This window comes from Hibiscus syriacus, unplaced genomic scaffold (genome assembly GCF_006381635.1).
Source record: "Hibiscus syriacus cultivar Baekdansim isolate YM2019G1 unplaced genomic scaffold, ASM638163v2 tig00019586_pilon, whole genome shotgun sequence".
Taxonomy (NCBI): Eukaryota; Viridiplantae; Streptophyta; class Magnoliopsida; order Malvales; family Malvaceae; genus Hibiscus; species Hibiscus syriacus.
Window position 1 is genome coordinate 11,156 of NW_024062472.1, and position 16,386 is coordinate 27,541.

The 16,386-nt window shown below is 34.3% G+C and overlaps 1 protein-coding gene across 1 annotated transcript; it reads right to left on the reverse strand.

Moving 5' to 3' along the window:
• Nucleotides 1–4,902: 4,902 nt before the first annotated feature.
• LOC120209666 (cation/calcium exchanger 2-like) lies at nt 4,903–6,724 on the reverse strand. The gene has a single exon (XM_039208606.1). The coding sequence runs from the start codon at nt 6,649–6,651 to the stop codon at nt 4,942–4,944; it is 1,710 nt and encodes a 569-aa protein (XP_039064537.1). The 5' UTR covers nt 6,652–6,724; the 3' UTR covers nt 4,903–4,941.
• Nucleotides 6,725–16,386: the final 9,662 nt, after the last annotated feature.

Genomic DNA, 16,386 nt, shown 5'->3' on the forward strand with positions numbered 1-16,386 from the left:
CCGTTAGTTCCCAGCAACGGCGCCAATTTGATAACCGTCGTTTTGCTATCAAAATAATTCCTAGCTTCTTAATAAATAAAAATGAAAATGTAGTATAGAGAAGCAGGGTTGATCCACAGGGACTGTGGTGTTTATGATTTAATAAAACTCTTTCTTGATTTTAGAAAAAGATAGAATTCCAGATGAAGTTGAAAAGATATATTAAAATAAAATAATGTAATATAATATAATATAATATAATATAATATAATATAATAATAAATATTAATAGAAATAAATATAAAAGGGGGATTTTTTAAAAGTTGTGGTTAAAATAAAAAAATAAGAATTAAATAAAAAATAATTAAATAAACAAATTAAAGAGATTAAGATAAAGAGAAACTTATTGTGAAAACAGCCTCAGACTTCAGCTTCGCCTCAAATTCCTCGAATCATCGAAACAAATTTTTACTTCAAGATTCACGTAAGCTTACAAGAACAATTCTTCGCTGCCAACTCGGATTGTGTCGTTTCAACAACAACTGATTTCGATCTCAGTTTCCTCTTAGCAAACAATTTTTCTAAGTGTGTTATCGGGAAGTTGAATATGCTTCAATAAGCAAATCCTTCTTCGAACATTAACCATAACCATATTCGGACCAATGTCGAAATAGTTTTGATTTGAAAAGTAAGCTTCAAAAACAGAGAGAAAATCCGAAGCGATTTAAGTACCTTACAATTCTCACGTTTGGAATTGAGCCTTCGCTTTAGTCTTCGGCTTGAAAGAAAATTAGTTAAGCATAACCAAAGTCATACTTAGCATAATAGAAACGTATGTGAAAAATAGAGAGAAAGCTAGAGAGAAAAAGAATATTTATTCTCAAATGAGAGAGATATCTTTCTAGGCTCACCCTTAGTGGGTATTTATAGCCTTCAAAATCCTAAAAACAAGCTAAAACATCTTAAATTCTAATTAAAACACTTAAAACTATTTAAACTAAAATACCTAAAAAATATAATATAATATTCTAAATCCTAATTAAAATTCTAAAACCTATTTAAACTAAATACAAATATAAAGATAAAATATAAAAATAATATCCTAAAACTTAATTAAAATACTAAAAACCTATTTAAACTAAAATACAAATATAAAATATAATGTTTAAAATATTATCCTAAATTTGAGTTTAATCCAAATCGAATTCCAACCAGCTTTGATTCCGAAAATAAAAATCTGCAGAATTGTGTCTTTTTTGTACAATTTTCATAATCTTACGTCATGTACAGATAATGAATTAAAATGAACAAATAAACCACAAAAATCAATGATTAAAGAGTAATTTAAAAGTAAAATATTAACTAAATTAAGCACTTATCACACCATCACCAACCGTGAGCTTACCTAGGTCACTATTATCAACACAATGTGCAACATTACTTGTATTCGGTGTTACATGGTGCATGGCACTTGAATCGACCATCCACTAATCACGACCAGGTGTAGACGCAACATGCACCTGAGGCTACCCCTATGATCTGCTAAGGCAGCAAGCACATCCAGATCTATCATACGAAATGTAGTGAACACTAGCTGTCTCCTCTTTAGAACGAGACTGACCATCCATGTCCACAATTCCAAGAAAGGTCTGATCAAACCTGTTCCAGCACCGACTAACTAAATGATCGACTTTCCCAGACGGTTGACATTGCACTCAAGATCTCCCCCGACCTCGACCACTGCCTCTGCTAGCAGTATTAGATGAATGGCAATGCACCTTATGATTATGCTCAGTGTTCGAATTACTGGTTGCCACTCCACCATAAGCAACTTGTGCACTGACAACCAGGGTCTCCTCTTGAGTTGCAAACCCAGCCAACGGCGTTTCTGCATCCACAAGCATCGTGGAGACTTTCTTCAAAAGAAGAGAATCACTCGTGGTTGTTATAACTATTATAAACGATTGGTATTCCCTTAGTAAGCCTTTCAGGATACTAGCAATATGCTCGACCGTATGAATTGAGCTCCTTCAAGAGGCTCATGCATCGCATGTTTCTTTTACTCGTGTGAGGTACGATCGCATGCTATCATTACCTTTCTTCAATGACTGCAGCTTGTAATGTAGGTTCATAATTGTCGTTGTGGAACTGTTTGCAAAGATTGCAACACTATATGCTAAATCTCAACTGTCGTATCTGCACCCATAAATTTAGGTAGCAAATGACAGCTGATCGTAGACAATAACCAGACGCAAGCGCACTATCTTATTTGATAAAATCCTCATAAGCCTCGTTAACCACCATTGCTCCACTAGAATATGCAACCTCTTCAGCCGGAGGCTACATCACACCGTTAAGAAACTGCTCTAGACAATGGTTCCGCACAGTGAACAACCCTTGTTGCTTCCACAGCAAAAAAAAAAAATAGTTTATCGAGAACTACATTCACTTTTTTTTAGTGAATATTTTTCCGTTTCTTGAAGACAACTGCACTTGCGCACCCTCAGCAGTAGCACCAATCTGACTTCGAAGGGAAGAGGAAGGCATTCCACCGAAACTAAGCAGCGGATAGACATTAAGGATCACCAGAACCTTCTGCGATTGAAACAATGTCGAATATTACCAGGAAGAGTAAGAGAATAATAGAACTAAAGTGAACATGAATGATACTATTCTTTTCATTAATTGATAGAGAAGTACACTTGACTATAAAGCACTAACTTCAACAACTTGCAGCAACCGAATAACCAGTCTACCTAGGGGCGAGCAACACTCGATTCGACTCGAAAAATTGATTTTTTTTTCAATTTTGAGTTATTCAAGTCAACTCAAATTATCAATTTGGTTTTCGAGTTCGAGTCGAGTTGAATTTTTGAAAATTCGAGTTACTCAAAAAACCGAAAATTTGACCAAGTATTTTGACAGTTTATGATTTAGTCCTTGATTTCATTATTTCTTCAATTCCACCATCATTTAAAGTCCATTTTTTTACCAAATTGAATCACATGCTTCTAAGCTATCGTATAATATATGTATACTTTCAATTTCTCTTGTTGATAATAAATTTTCTATTTTTCAATTTAGTCATCAACTTTTCATATCTTCCTTATTTTTTTCAATTCATCATTTATTTTAAGTCCAATTTTTACTAAATTTGAACAACATGCTCCTAAACCATCATAGAATACATTTGCACTTTTGATTCCCCTTTTTGATAATAAAGTTTTAATTTTTCAATTTAGTCCCTCAACTTTTCATATCTTCCTTATTTCTTCAATTCATCCTTTACTTTAAGCCTGTTTTTTACCAAATTTAAACCATATGCTCCTAAACTAGCATAGAATACATGTATACTTTTAATTTCTCTTTTTGATAATAAATTTTATATTTTTCAATTTAGTCCCACAACTTTTCATTTCTTCCTTATTTCTTCAATTCATCCTGTAATTAAGTCCATTTTTTTACCAAATTTGAATCACATGCTCATATATCATAGTAAAATTAATACCTAAGTAACTTCAATACTTACTTTTCTTTACTAAAAATGGACTCACTTTTTTATTTAGTCCCTTAACTTTGTATTTTACTCAATTTGGTCTTTTGACTAGAATCGTTTACAAATTCTTTCTTCTCATCAATTCTTTGACTCCTTTTGTCTCTCATCAATATTTTACCCTCAAAATATTTTCTTTAAAATATAATATTATGAATATATTTTATAATTTTAGATTGTATTTGATATATTAAATAACATTATTAAGCAAAAAGAATATAATATATATATATATATATATATTATATGGTTAAACAAAGTAAAAATATTTTTGGAATAAATCCTTGCCATAATACTATAAATAATTATAATAAAATTAGTATTAAAACTTGAATAACTCGACTTGAATAACTCGACTCGAATTTCTTAAACTCGACTCGACTTGAAAAAATTTCAAGTTAAGTTCGAGCTGTGAAATGTGAATCGTCAACTCAAATAACTTAAAATTTTTTGACTCGGCTCGGTCGTATGCTCACCCCTAACTCTAACTACTTAACTATTAGTGATTATAAATTAAGTTTAATAAATACTTTTTTATTTTAAATAAAATATTATAGGAACACCACATGTTGAATATATTAGAAGATAATATTACTAAAAGCGTTAATTGCATCATATGCCCCCAATATATGACCCTCATTTTAAATTAGTCCCTAATCTTTTAAACATTTTAATTTCATCCTTAAAATATGACTATTATTCTAAATTATTCCTCAAACTTTTGAACATTTCATTTTTCATCCCCAAGCTATGATCATCATCCTAATTGGTCCTCAAAAATTTTGTATATTTCAATTTTATCCTAAATTATTCGTTTATATTAATCACATCTCTTGTTAATAAAATCATTAGGCAAGTTATATTATTATATGTTTGAATAAAAATAAATTTTAGGTTAAACTATGGTTGAAATGGATTACATACTTGGATTAATTTGGGGATGAAATTGAAAGATTTTAAAGTTTAAGGACCAATTTGGAATGAGATCCATAATTTGGGGATGAAATTTAAATTTTCAAAAGTTTAAGGACTAATTTAGAATGAGAGTCATAGTTTAAGGATGAAATTAGAATACTTAAAAGTTTAAGGACTAATTTGAAATGATAGTCATATTTTAAGGACATACGATGCAATTAACTCTTACTAAAACTAATTTTATAAATTTTAAATAAAATAAAATTATCTAATGTATTGAGATATATGAAAGTAAAAAATCGAACAATAAAGAAAAAATTTATGTTCGACAATAATTTCGAATCCGAGTAACATAAATTATATATATACCAATGGCAATCAGTGAAAATAAAGTCACCAAAGTAATTGGTTACTATACAAGAAATCGTATGATAAAATTGATTGCAAGTTGCAATCTTTATAAACGTCCAATAATTTACAATGATACAAAAGTACTAAGAAATGGTATGAAGTTGGAGGGGACCAACAACTTGAACAAGTCTTAAAGACATGGAAGTGAAGTAAATCAGAAAAAGGCCTCCCCCAAGGACCCCATCAAGCCTCATGTCCTTAATTGGCAGTACCAAAATTGTCCATAGCAAGGCAGCAACTAGAAAACCAAGTGTTTCAAATAGATAAGGGTCTCTAGGAATCTCCATAGGCGAAGGGTATCCGTACCAAGTAGAGCCAACAAGGGACAGCCCTAAACCGAAGAGCATGTTGAAGATGGGACCGGCATAGCAGCCTGATAGGGCCACTTGTGCCCCTTTTGGACCACCATTCAATGCCATGGTCAAGTTGGTTATCAGGTCTCCGAGCGAGTTGCCCCAAGCGAGGGCGGTGAGACCGAGGATCGAGTGACTGATTCCGAGTATGTAGCCGAGCGAAACTAATAGGCCAACTAGTTCTTGAGCTATGATGTAGCTCCAAATCACACTCATTATGAACCCTCCGGCTAGCCATGGGAATAAGCATTTTTGTGGAGGGCTGGATTTTTGGGTTTTTAGGCATGCTAGAACACCAAAACTCAGGCCGAAAAGGCACCCAATCCCATAGGCTATTACACTTATTTTGTCATCTTGAAGGTCCCAAATTACAGATAAGAGAATTGGTGCCAATGACACTGAAACAACCGCCATTGGCTTAGACCATCTATCTTTACAAGCTATTGGAATTGTCAATCTCCTAGGTAAATAAAGGGGCATCTCTAGAGTCCAAATTAACATACTGCAAAATCTCTTTGTTTCCACTGACCCCTTTTCATCTTCCATATTCCCTCCCTCTAAACATTCAGTCTCCACTTTCTCAATTCCGTTCAAGATCGGTTTTTTCAAGCCACAAGAATCGGAATCGAAGACGTCCGTAGCACCGGAATTCCAGACAATGTATACTATATAAACAAGGATGACATACACAATGTACATTAAGGAAAAGGCCATGGATCCCCAAATAGTGATTCTCCCATAAACCAATATCAAAGTCAAGGAAAAAAGAACCAAAAGGAGGAAGCAAACATCTCTTACAAAGGCCTGTTTGTTAATCCGAACTTCCTTCCGGCGCACAAACGTGCTAATGGTTCCAACCACGACACAAGTCACAAACAAAGCCCCACCCAGAACTGTGTTCAGGGCAACATCTTGTGTCTCTCCGTCCATGAAGGATACCATGCTCGAAAAAACATCAGGAGCACCATTGCCGAGTGGCAAGAGTGTGACACCCGCAAGTGTGGGGGACAATTTCAAGAAACACGACAAGCTTTCAAGAGAGTAACAAAAGTATTCGGAAGCTGTGTTTCCCAACAGATAAAACAAGATAAGGAGCCAAAGGATCAAAAGGGAATGTCCCAAGAACTGAAACTCCCCAAAATTGCAATAGAAAAGGTAAAGATAATCAACATATCCTTGAGAAACACATGGGTTATTGGACTTAAGTAAAGAGCATTTGGCTTTGTAATCATCTAAATTCAACAGTCCACTACAGTTTTGCTGATTAGTCCAGGATTTGGGTTTATAACTGGTTAAGACAAGAGATCCTGAAGATCTGAAACATGTCATCAAGAAAACAGAAGACGACAAGACAAATGAAAGGTTGAGGAAAACGATGATGTACCTCTTGCTCTTGTGTTCCTCAGAAACAGAACCTAAAGCGCCTTTGGACGTCTGCATGAATCAAGCTCTGCTAAAATTGGAAGAGAGAAGTAAGCGCAGTAGTTTGAGCTCTACTATGTGGGAGAGTTTGTTTTTAAGGAGAAAGGAGATGAAAATTATATTGATTAATTGAATCGATTCAAATAAATTATAAATTAAATATTATATATACATAATTTTGATATGAGTTAACTAGTAAGAATGTATAATGCATTAATTATATCAGACACGACGTTGGTTCTGAATACAAGTAATTGATAGAAGAAATACGTGTGTGAATTTAAGAAGATTTGCCCACGGTGCGTGTACAATCATTTGTACACAATTATACATAAATGATCATATAATTATAGGCTAGGTCACGAAATAACCACCATTTTTAAATGTGTTAATATGACTACTGAACTATTTAAATGGTTTCAATATAGACATATGTCGTTAACACTTAACGTAAGTATCTACGTGACAAATAATAAAATTGGTATAATTAGAGCATGGGTCCTTGCAAAGTTACGTATTCACGAATAAAATATTTTAATCTAGGGGATTTAATCTATAAATTTAATACATTATTAGAATAAAAGATTTTAAAGTTAATGCTCAAATTAAGGCATTAGATAAATTAAAAACAGAATTGGGATCAAATTGCATTAAATGAAAATACAAGGAAACAAATCATACACAAGTAGTTAAAAATGGAAGAAACAAAGCAGAGTTCTAGTCCCGCGAATACGTAACTTTATAAGGACCCGTGCCTTAATTATACAAATCTTGTTAATTGCCACGTAGACACTTTTATTAAGTGTTAACGACATGTAGCTATATTGAAACCATTTAAATAGTTCAGTGGTCATTTTAACGTAAATTTTAAAATGGTGGTAAGTTCGTGACCCAGTCCATAGTTATGAGGTTATTTATGTAGTTTACCCTTAATTGTTACCAGAGGCATTTATTTTTAAGACACGAAAGTCATGTGTAAATAGGGTAAATTCACGAGATAATGTTCTCGAATTTTTTTTTTCACGATATGGTGCACATCCTAGATTAATTGCTGGAATGGGGTGAATTCAACAGTGATTGCCATAGGACGCCATGCAATCCAGGCGACCTTGGAGGACGCCATGCAATCCAGGCGACATACGGGGTGACATACGAGGGTGACATACGAGCCATATACGAGTCATACGAGCCAATGGGGAGGATGCAACGAGCCATACGAGGCAATGGGGAGCATGCAGGAATAGAGAGCCAATGGGGAGCATGCAACGAGCCATATACGAGCCATGGGGAGCATGCAACGAGCCATATACGAGCCCACGGGGAGCATGCAGGAATAGAGAGCCAATGGGGAGCATGCAACGAGCCATATACGAGCCAATGGGGAGCATGCAGGAATAGAGAGCCAATGGGGAGCATGCAACGAGCCATATACGAGCCATGCAGGAATAGAGAGGTCGCCATGCAGCCTAGGCGACCTTGTAGGTCGCCATGTAGTCCCGGCGACCTTGTAGGTCGCCATGTAGTCCCGGCGACCTTGTAGGTCGCCATGTAGTCCCGGCGACCTTGTAGGTCGCCATGTAGTCCCGGCGCCATTCCCATCATCCATGCACATGCACAGCCACATAGCCACATAGATTCCTTCACGTGCTCCCCGCTGCATTGCCTACACCTCCCAATTCACGTGCTCCCCGCTGCATGCCTACACCTCCCAATGCATGCACGTGAACCATTTGATTATTGGTACAATAATTGAACGCGTGAAATCAGCTGATGATATCATAGCTGCAATTGTACAATTGGTGAAATAATTGAGGCCTCAGCCGGTTATAAAAGAAAGAAAGAAAGGGAGAAGAGATTGCAGAAGAAAGGGAGAAGAGATTGCAGCCGAGAAAGAAAGAAAGAAAGGGAGAAAGGAAAGAAAGAAAGGGAGAAAGGAAAGTAAGAAGAAGAAAGGGAGATAAGGTAAATTTTTTTATATTTAAATTAGTTTATTATATAAATGTTTAATTTGTTAGTTTAGGGTTTAGGGTTAAACAAAAAGCAGTTAATTAGTTTGTTAGTTTAGGGTTATATGATTGTTAGTTTAAGTTATAGTATACATAAATTAAAAATTATTTAATTAGTATATGTTTGATAGTTATATAGTTAAAAATAATTAATTAGTTTGTATTGTTATAGTTAGTTATATAAAAAAATTATTTAATTAGTTTGTGTTAGTTAAATAGTTAAGTTATATTTGTTTGTTGAATTTATATTATATAAAAAATTAGTTAGTAAGTTTATTAATAGTATATTATAATGAAAAAATAGTTTATTAGTTAGTTTTAGTTATATAAAAGAATATTTTATTAGTTGTTTAAGGGTTTAGCGTTTACGTTTAACTTATATTTTAAAAAGTTTAGTTTGTTAGTTTATTAGTTTATTATATTATAAGTTATTATATTAAAGTTTAGTGTTGTAAATTAGTTAGTTAGTTTATATTAGATTATATTAAATGATTTTTTAAATATTGTTGTTTAATTTTTTTTACAGATTCATTCTAATGGCTGACCAAATTCCACTGTTGAGGCTTGACAATGAACATATTTCAAGTCATTTGGGAATAATGGTGAATAAAATATTTGTTTAATGAATTATAATTAATAAATATTGAATATTATTTTATGATTGTGATAATTTTTTGAAATATTTAATTGTAGGAGGACGAGCAGCGAGTCCTTCGTCTTCGACTACATAAAGTGCCCAAGCCACACCCACTAATAGAAGAAAATTTGCAAGAGGCTGGATTTTGGTATATAACATTTGTGCAAGATTACAAGTTGGTCCCAGGTTTGATCAGTGCGTTGATTGAACGTTGGAGACCAGAAACGCACACGTTTCATTTGCCGTGTGGCGAATGCACGATAACTTTGGAGGATGTAGCAATGCAACTCGGGGTCCAAACTAATGGGATGCCGGTGGTAATGTCACATGAGTTTAATAAGGTGGAACAACTTTGCAACTTGTTTCTTGGGAAAGCGCCCGTACCACCAGAGTGTAAAGGGTGGCGGGTGAGGTTGTCATGGTTGAAGAATGAATTTCAACTTCAATCAAATAGTACGGAGCACGAAATTATATATGCAACACGAGCATATATATTACAATTGATTGGGGGAATTTTGATGCCTGATAAATCCGGTAGTTATGTTCACACTCAGTATCTTCTTTTTTTAACAAATTTTGAGAATTGTAGGCAATATAGCTGGGGTTCGGCGATATTGGCGTTCTTGTATCGTGAGATGTGCAAGGCGTCATTAGTCGTGAATGATAATAATACAGTAGAAATCGGTGGATGTCTGTTGCTGCTACAATCATGGGCTTGGCATAGACTTCCGTTTTTGACACCGATTAGTCGGACTGCGGTTGACTTTCCACTTGCCGGAAGGTAATATGAATCCTCTATTTTAATATAAATATTAATTAAAAAATATTTATTTTGATTAAAATTATTGAACAAAATGTCTCTATTTTTGTTTTGATTGATATACAGATGGAGGCATAAAATTGAAGGCACAGGGTTGGTGCACAACAACATTAAAGAGTTCAGGTTGAAGATCGACATTAAGGCCAAAAAGGAGGTATGCATAATTTGTATTTTTTTAATTATTATTTAAATTAACTATATTATTTGATTTAAATAAATTTTATTGTTTTTGTAATTTACAGTTTAATTGGAGACCATACATGAATGAAGAATTATTTGCGTTGATACCGCACGATATTTTAGATGGGTTTCAATATTGGTGTGCTGTTACACCATTGATCAATTTTGCTTTGTTGAGATCCAATTTGGGGATAGAGTGCTGAGGCAATTCCACTTCCACCAACCTATTCCGCGGAGTCCATGGGCTCATGACCTCCTCCAAAACTTAGATGGTCGTCGTCCAGTGAATTGGGTTGAGACGCATGACGACCTGCACAGATTTGATGGTCGTCGTAAAGAAAGCGTTAATTGGGTTGAGAAGCATGTAACCTACATTAATGCTTGGAACAATAGGGCTTCATTCATGCCAACTCTTGACGCCATTCAAGACGACGACTTTAATTTTGAGACTTCGGCTTACCTTGCTTATTTTTTGGATAATGGAAAGCCGTTCCTCACAACAATAGTAGAGAGGCGGCAATTTTTGAGGTTTAAGAAAAGATTTGGTAAAGCTGAATTATCTCTACCGAGTGGGAGTGGGAGTTCATCTCTACAAACTGAAGCGGAAATGACCGATGTGGATAATAGCGCACCACAATCGTTGCATCACGCAGTTGATGATTCTACTGGCCCGGCATACATACCAGAGTTTGTGCAACCTGAGGCACCCATCTATTCTCCTACGTTTTCGTCGACGTATGACTTTGAACACATGACAGTTCAAATACCCCCAATGAATGAGGGGGATGGGTACAATACTCCTGAGCCACAACGGCCACAACGTATCAGACGTCCGCCCCGACATTATCATTCAACAACACCCCGACATCGACAACAATTGTAAACTCGTTTGCTATTATTACAAATTATTTATTGAAATTAGACTACTTTTTTAACCTTAACAATGATTTTTAGTATCAAATCATTACTAGTATCAAATAATTAAATATTTAGTAAATCAACTATTTTAAATCATTAATAAATTCGACTATGTATAAATTTAAACTCAGTAATCCACACTTGTACACTCATTTGTTAGTATTAAATCATTATTATAAATCATTATTATAAATCATTATTATAAATAATTACTAAATAATAACTAAATAATTATTATAAAATCATTATTATAATGATTATTATCAAATCATTACTAAATCATCAAATCATTAAATATTTAAATCATTATTAAATCATTTTTATAATGATTATTACTAAATTATTATTATAATGATTATTATCAAATCATTACTATAATGATTATTATCAAATCATTACTAAATCATCAAATCATTAAATATTTAAATCATTATTAAATCATTTTTATAATGATTATTACTAAATCATTATTATAATGATTATTATCAAATCATTACTATAATGATTATTATCAAATCATTACTAAATCATCAAATCATTAAATATTTAAATCATTATTAAATCATTTTTATAATGATTAATAAATACATAGAAATACATATATGATTACTAATGATGAGGCCTATATTTTGGTAAATTAGGACAATTGTTTTTTGAATGGCCTTCACCCCTACATAATCCGCATCTCTTTGCTTGACCTCTCTCTATAGCATGAAAATCCATACTGGTATGAATTCGAGTGGACTCAGGTCGACCCTTTGGACTTCTGCGAAGCATTGGATTTGGTAGCCATTCATCATGATCCTTTTTGGGCCAATATGATTCATTCGGGATCTGTCTGAACACATAGCTGTAGACATTTAATATCCTACGTAGGTGGAAACATTCATCAACATAAGTGTATGCGCTTACACCAGCATACATACATGCAGCGACTGCATGAGCACATGGATATTTCCATGCCTGAAAACGACCACAATCACACCATTTTTGTCGTAAATCAACTCTAAATGTTTGGTCTTCTCCTCCGACGTTACGACGTATGCACGACACGACAAAAGTATGACCAACTCGGTCGAAATTATGAACAACCATTGATGTTGCCAATCGCTCATTTGCTTCCATTGATTCCACCACTGTAGGAGCCCAAGTTTTACCTCTATTTATGAGACTCTCAATTTCCTTGCCTTTGTCCGACCAAACTTTACCCAGTCTAAAGTACGTCTCTTTCACCACACTCGCTATTGGGAGATGGCGTGTACCTTTTAGTACCGAATTAATGGCCTCAACAAGGTTTGTGGTCATATGTCCGTATCTCCGACCTTCATCGTATGCTTGCGACCATTTTTCCCGCGGTATTTTTGAAGCCCACTTCCAAACACGCTGATCATCGTAAAATACCTTCAAATTCTCCAATCTCTTGTCAAAATTTGGTCGACGTAGTTCGTATCCTGTTCCATAATATATGTGTTAAACCGCACTTAAAAAACCACGTAAAAAATACACAAATATTGAAAATAAAACTTACCCATGCTGACTATCTCGCTACGAATATGTGCGTTATGAAACTGGTCGATACTATTCTTGCCAATATGACGGATACAAAATGTCGGATATGCATACGGAGGTATCCAACGACTTCCTGGTCGTTCAATTGCCGCCAAAATACCCGTTCCTCTATCGGATATCAAGCAAACTTCATCTTCACGAACGACATATTGACGTAGATTGGTCAGAAAGAAATCCCAAGCCTCTGTTGTCTCTCCCTCAACAATGGCGAATGCAATTGGGAAGATATTTCGCTCACCATCTTGAGCAACTGCCATCAAAAGTACATGCCTATATTGACCATACAACCACGTACCATCTACTTGGATCATACGTTTGCAAAATGGAAATCCTTCAATACATGCCTTGAATGCCCAAAATAGTCTATGAAATATTTTCTTCCCTGGCAGAAGTTGACCTTCTTCGTCATATGCGGGCATGGTTTGAGACTTCACTATAGTTCCTGGGATAAATCGCTTCATTGCTTGTAGCAAATGTGGTAGCTCATTGTACGATGTATCCCAATCTCCATACGTCAACTTCATTGCCTTCATTTTCGCATTCCACACCTTGCCATATTTTACTTGATATCCAAATTGGCTTCGAATAGATGCAGCTAACACTGAACAAGATATCCTTGGATCCTTTTCAACCATCGCCTTCACGTATTCACATATTACATCGGAGTCCAATAGTCGGTGGTCTTGTTCGATGGAGTTTCGCAAACATGTGTGCGAACCATTGTACCTCGTGATGACCCAAACATCGTGCCTTTGATTTTTCGACACTCTGATCTTCCACTTGCACTCTGGGCCATATTTTACACACTTTGCGTATAGGGTTTTCTGGTTGGACTCTGCAACATGGACATCAACATGGCATTTGATGCAGTACTCTTTAATCGCCAGCGTAGCTTCATTTTTTCCTCTGAATTGCACCCCAACTGAAAATTCACCAGAATTATCGAATGATTCAGTCATTTGGTACGGAGGTAAATGTGGCATGTCTGGGAATTCAGGTGCCCTCATTGCATCATAATCTATCTCGTACATGTGAGGAGTAGCTTCATACGGTATCGGAACTTCATCAATTGCACCTCCACCAAAAATATTTTCGTCGCCGTCCAAAACGGGTTCTTCAGTTTCTTCATCTTCGCTTGAATCATCATGAATTTCTCCCCATCGATTTTCAGCGTCATTATCAACAACCAATTCCGGAATGTTTCTCGTCTCATACTCTGCTGCTGTAGATGTCCCCCCGAACTTCATTTACACTTTCCAATAGTGCCATAAAACTGTTCGGGAACCTGTATGTCGGCTCCTCAAACTGACTATATAAAGCCATTTCAGATGGATTTTGAGCCACATCTCTTGATGACCCAGGAACATCACATATGTTACGCACATCAACAAATAATTCAATAACTGCTATATTGGTTGACTCATGTAATCCAACCATGGTTCCAATATCATCATATTCTTCAAGTGGAACTGCAGCATATCTGACTGGGTTAGAGCATATCATAAACCTATACCTCAAACCATCAACTGCAGCTCGAATTTTTCTTTCTATCTTATGCTTCATTTCTATAAATGTGATGTCTTTTTTGAACATCATATTTATTGGTTTTTCAGACTGAAAAACTACTCCGACCTCATTTTCCATAATCTGTCTATTATAATGGACAATCGTGAAAAAGTTGCTGCTCATTTTCTCTACAAATAAAAAAAAATTAATTTAGATTAAAAAATTAGATAAGATAATTTCATAAATTATTAAATATAATATAATATACTATTATATTAATGATCAAATAAAATTTATTATTTAACTTGATTGATTGCTTACTAATAAACCTAATAATGATTTGATAATTACTATTAATCTAATGATTTGATATTTAATGATTTAATAATAATATGATTTAGTCATAATCACTAATAATTATTTATTATAAATATTTAATGATTTTGATTTGATACTAATCATTTAGTAATTATTACTAATAATAATGATTAGTTTGATAATATTTTTTATTTTTTAAAAATATCAAACAAATTTGTTAGGCAAAACTGTCGATATACTGTTCTCGAAATAATTATTTCGCGAGATAATGCGTTGTCCGGATTATTTCATTCAATTAATTTTTACTTCTTACTAATATACACATACAATGTAAATTAAACAATTTATTTTTAAAACAACACTAAATATTTTTAAACACAATATTTTTTAAAACGGAAATTATCTCCCACAAATTAGTTTATATAATCTAATATAAACTTACTAACTAACTAATTTACACATACACAACAACAAAAAATGGACAACAAAAAATAATAAATTACTCACGTCTTTATGCCTTCTTCCTTTACTTTTTTTCCTGCCTTGTTTCTTTCTTCGAATCAATCTGTACGTGGGCAAATATTGTGAAATAATGTCATGTATGTGTAAACAAAATATTTATTTAAACAACAATAGCTCCCACAAATTAATTTTATATAATCTAATATATTATAATATACCTTAAACTAATAAACTATTTCTTTATTATAATATAACTTAGTTAAAATAACAAACTAATTAAGCACTAATTAATTTTTTTATAATATAACTTCAACTTCAACGAACAACCTAATATACGTTTAAAGACACATACAAATTAATAAATATTTTTTATATTTAATAACTTAAACTAAGAAACTAATTAACTAATTTTTTATATAATATAATATATAACTTAAACTAATAAACTAATATAATATAACTTAAACTAACAAACTAATAATTTATACTAACAAACTAATTAACTAGATTTTAATTTTACCCTAAACCCGAAACTAACAAACTAATAATTTCATATATTAAACTAAATTAAACAATAAAAAAATTACCTCACGAACTATGTTTGAGCCTTTATCTTCTTTTCTTCTTCTTCCTTTTCTTTCTCTCGGCAAAGTTTATATTTTCCGGTTCTGCTTGTGCTTCTACCCTAAACACCATATCCTTTATATATATAAAGCAACTGAGCGTTGGACAGAGTCATTAAATTTGATTGTTGAAGCAAATAATATTAGCATTGTCGTCTAACTATTGAGCATTGAAAGGCTGACAGCTAAATTAACGCTGCAATAACGCAACAACACATACAGCTACGGGTGCAGGAATCTCAGCTATGATGCAACGCATGCATGCAACAGCTACGGACCAGACCTTGGTCGCCGAGACTCCATGGCGACCTACCGACCACGCCGCCGTGACCTACACCGTTCGACGTGCATGGCCATGCACAGTTCCCACGTCCCATGCACAGCATGCATCTGCATGACCATGCACAGCATGCATCCCCTCCCCCATGCATTCCCACGGCCCATGATTTTTGCAAAATACGCACAGGGTGCCATGCAATCCACCTTGGAGGTCGCCCGGATTGCATGGCGACCTCCAAGGTCGCCTGGATTGCATGGCGACCTCCAAGGTCGCCTGGATTGCATGGCGTCCTATGGCGATCACTGTAATTCACCCCATTCCAGCAATTAATCTAGGATGTGCACCATATCGTGAAAAAAAAAATTCGAGAACATTATCTCGTGAATTTAGCCTGTGTAAATATGTATATTTTGAATAATAACCTTTGAGCTTTA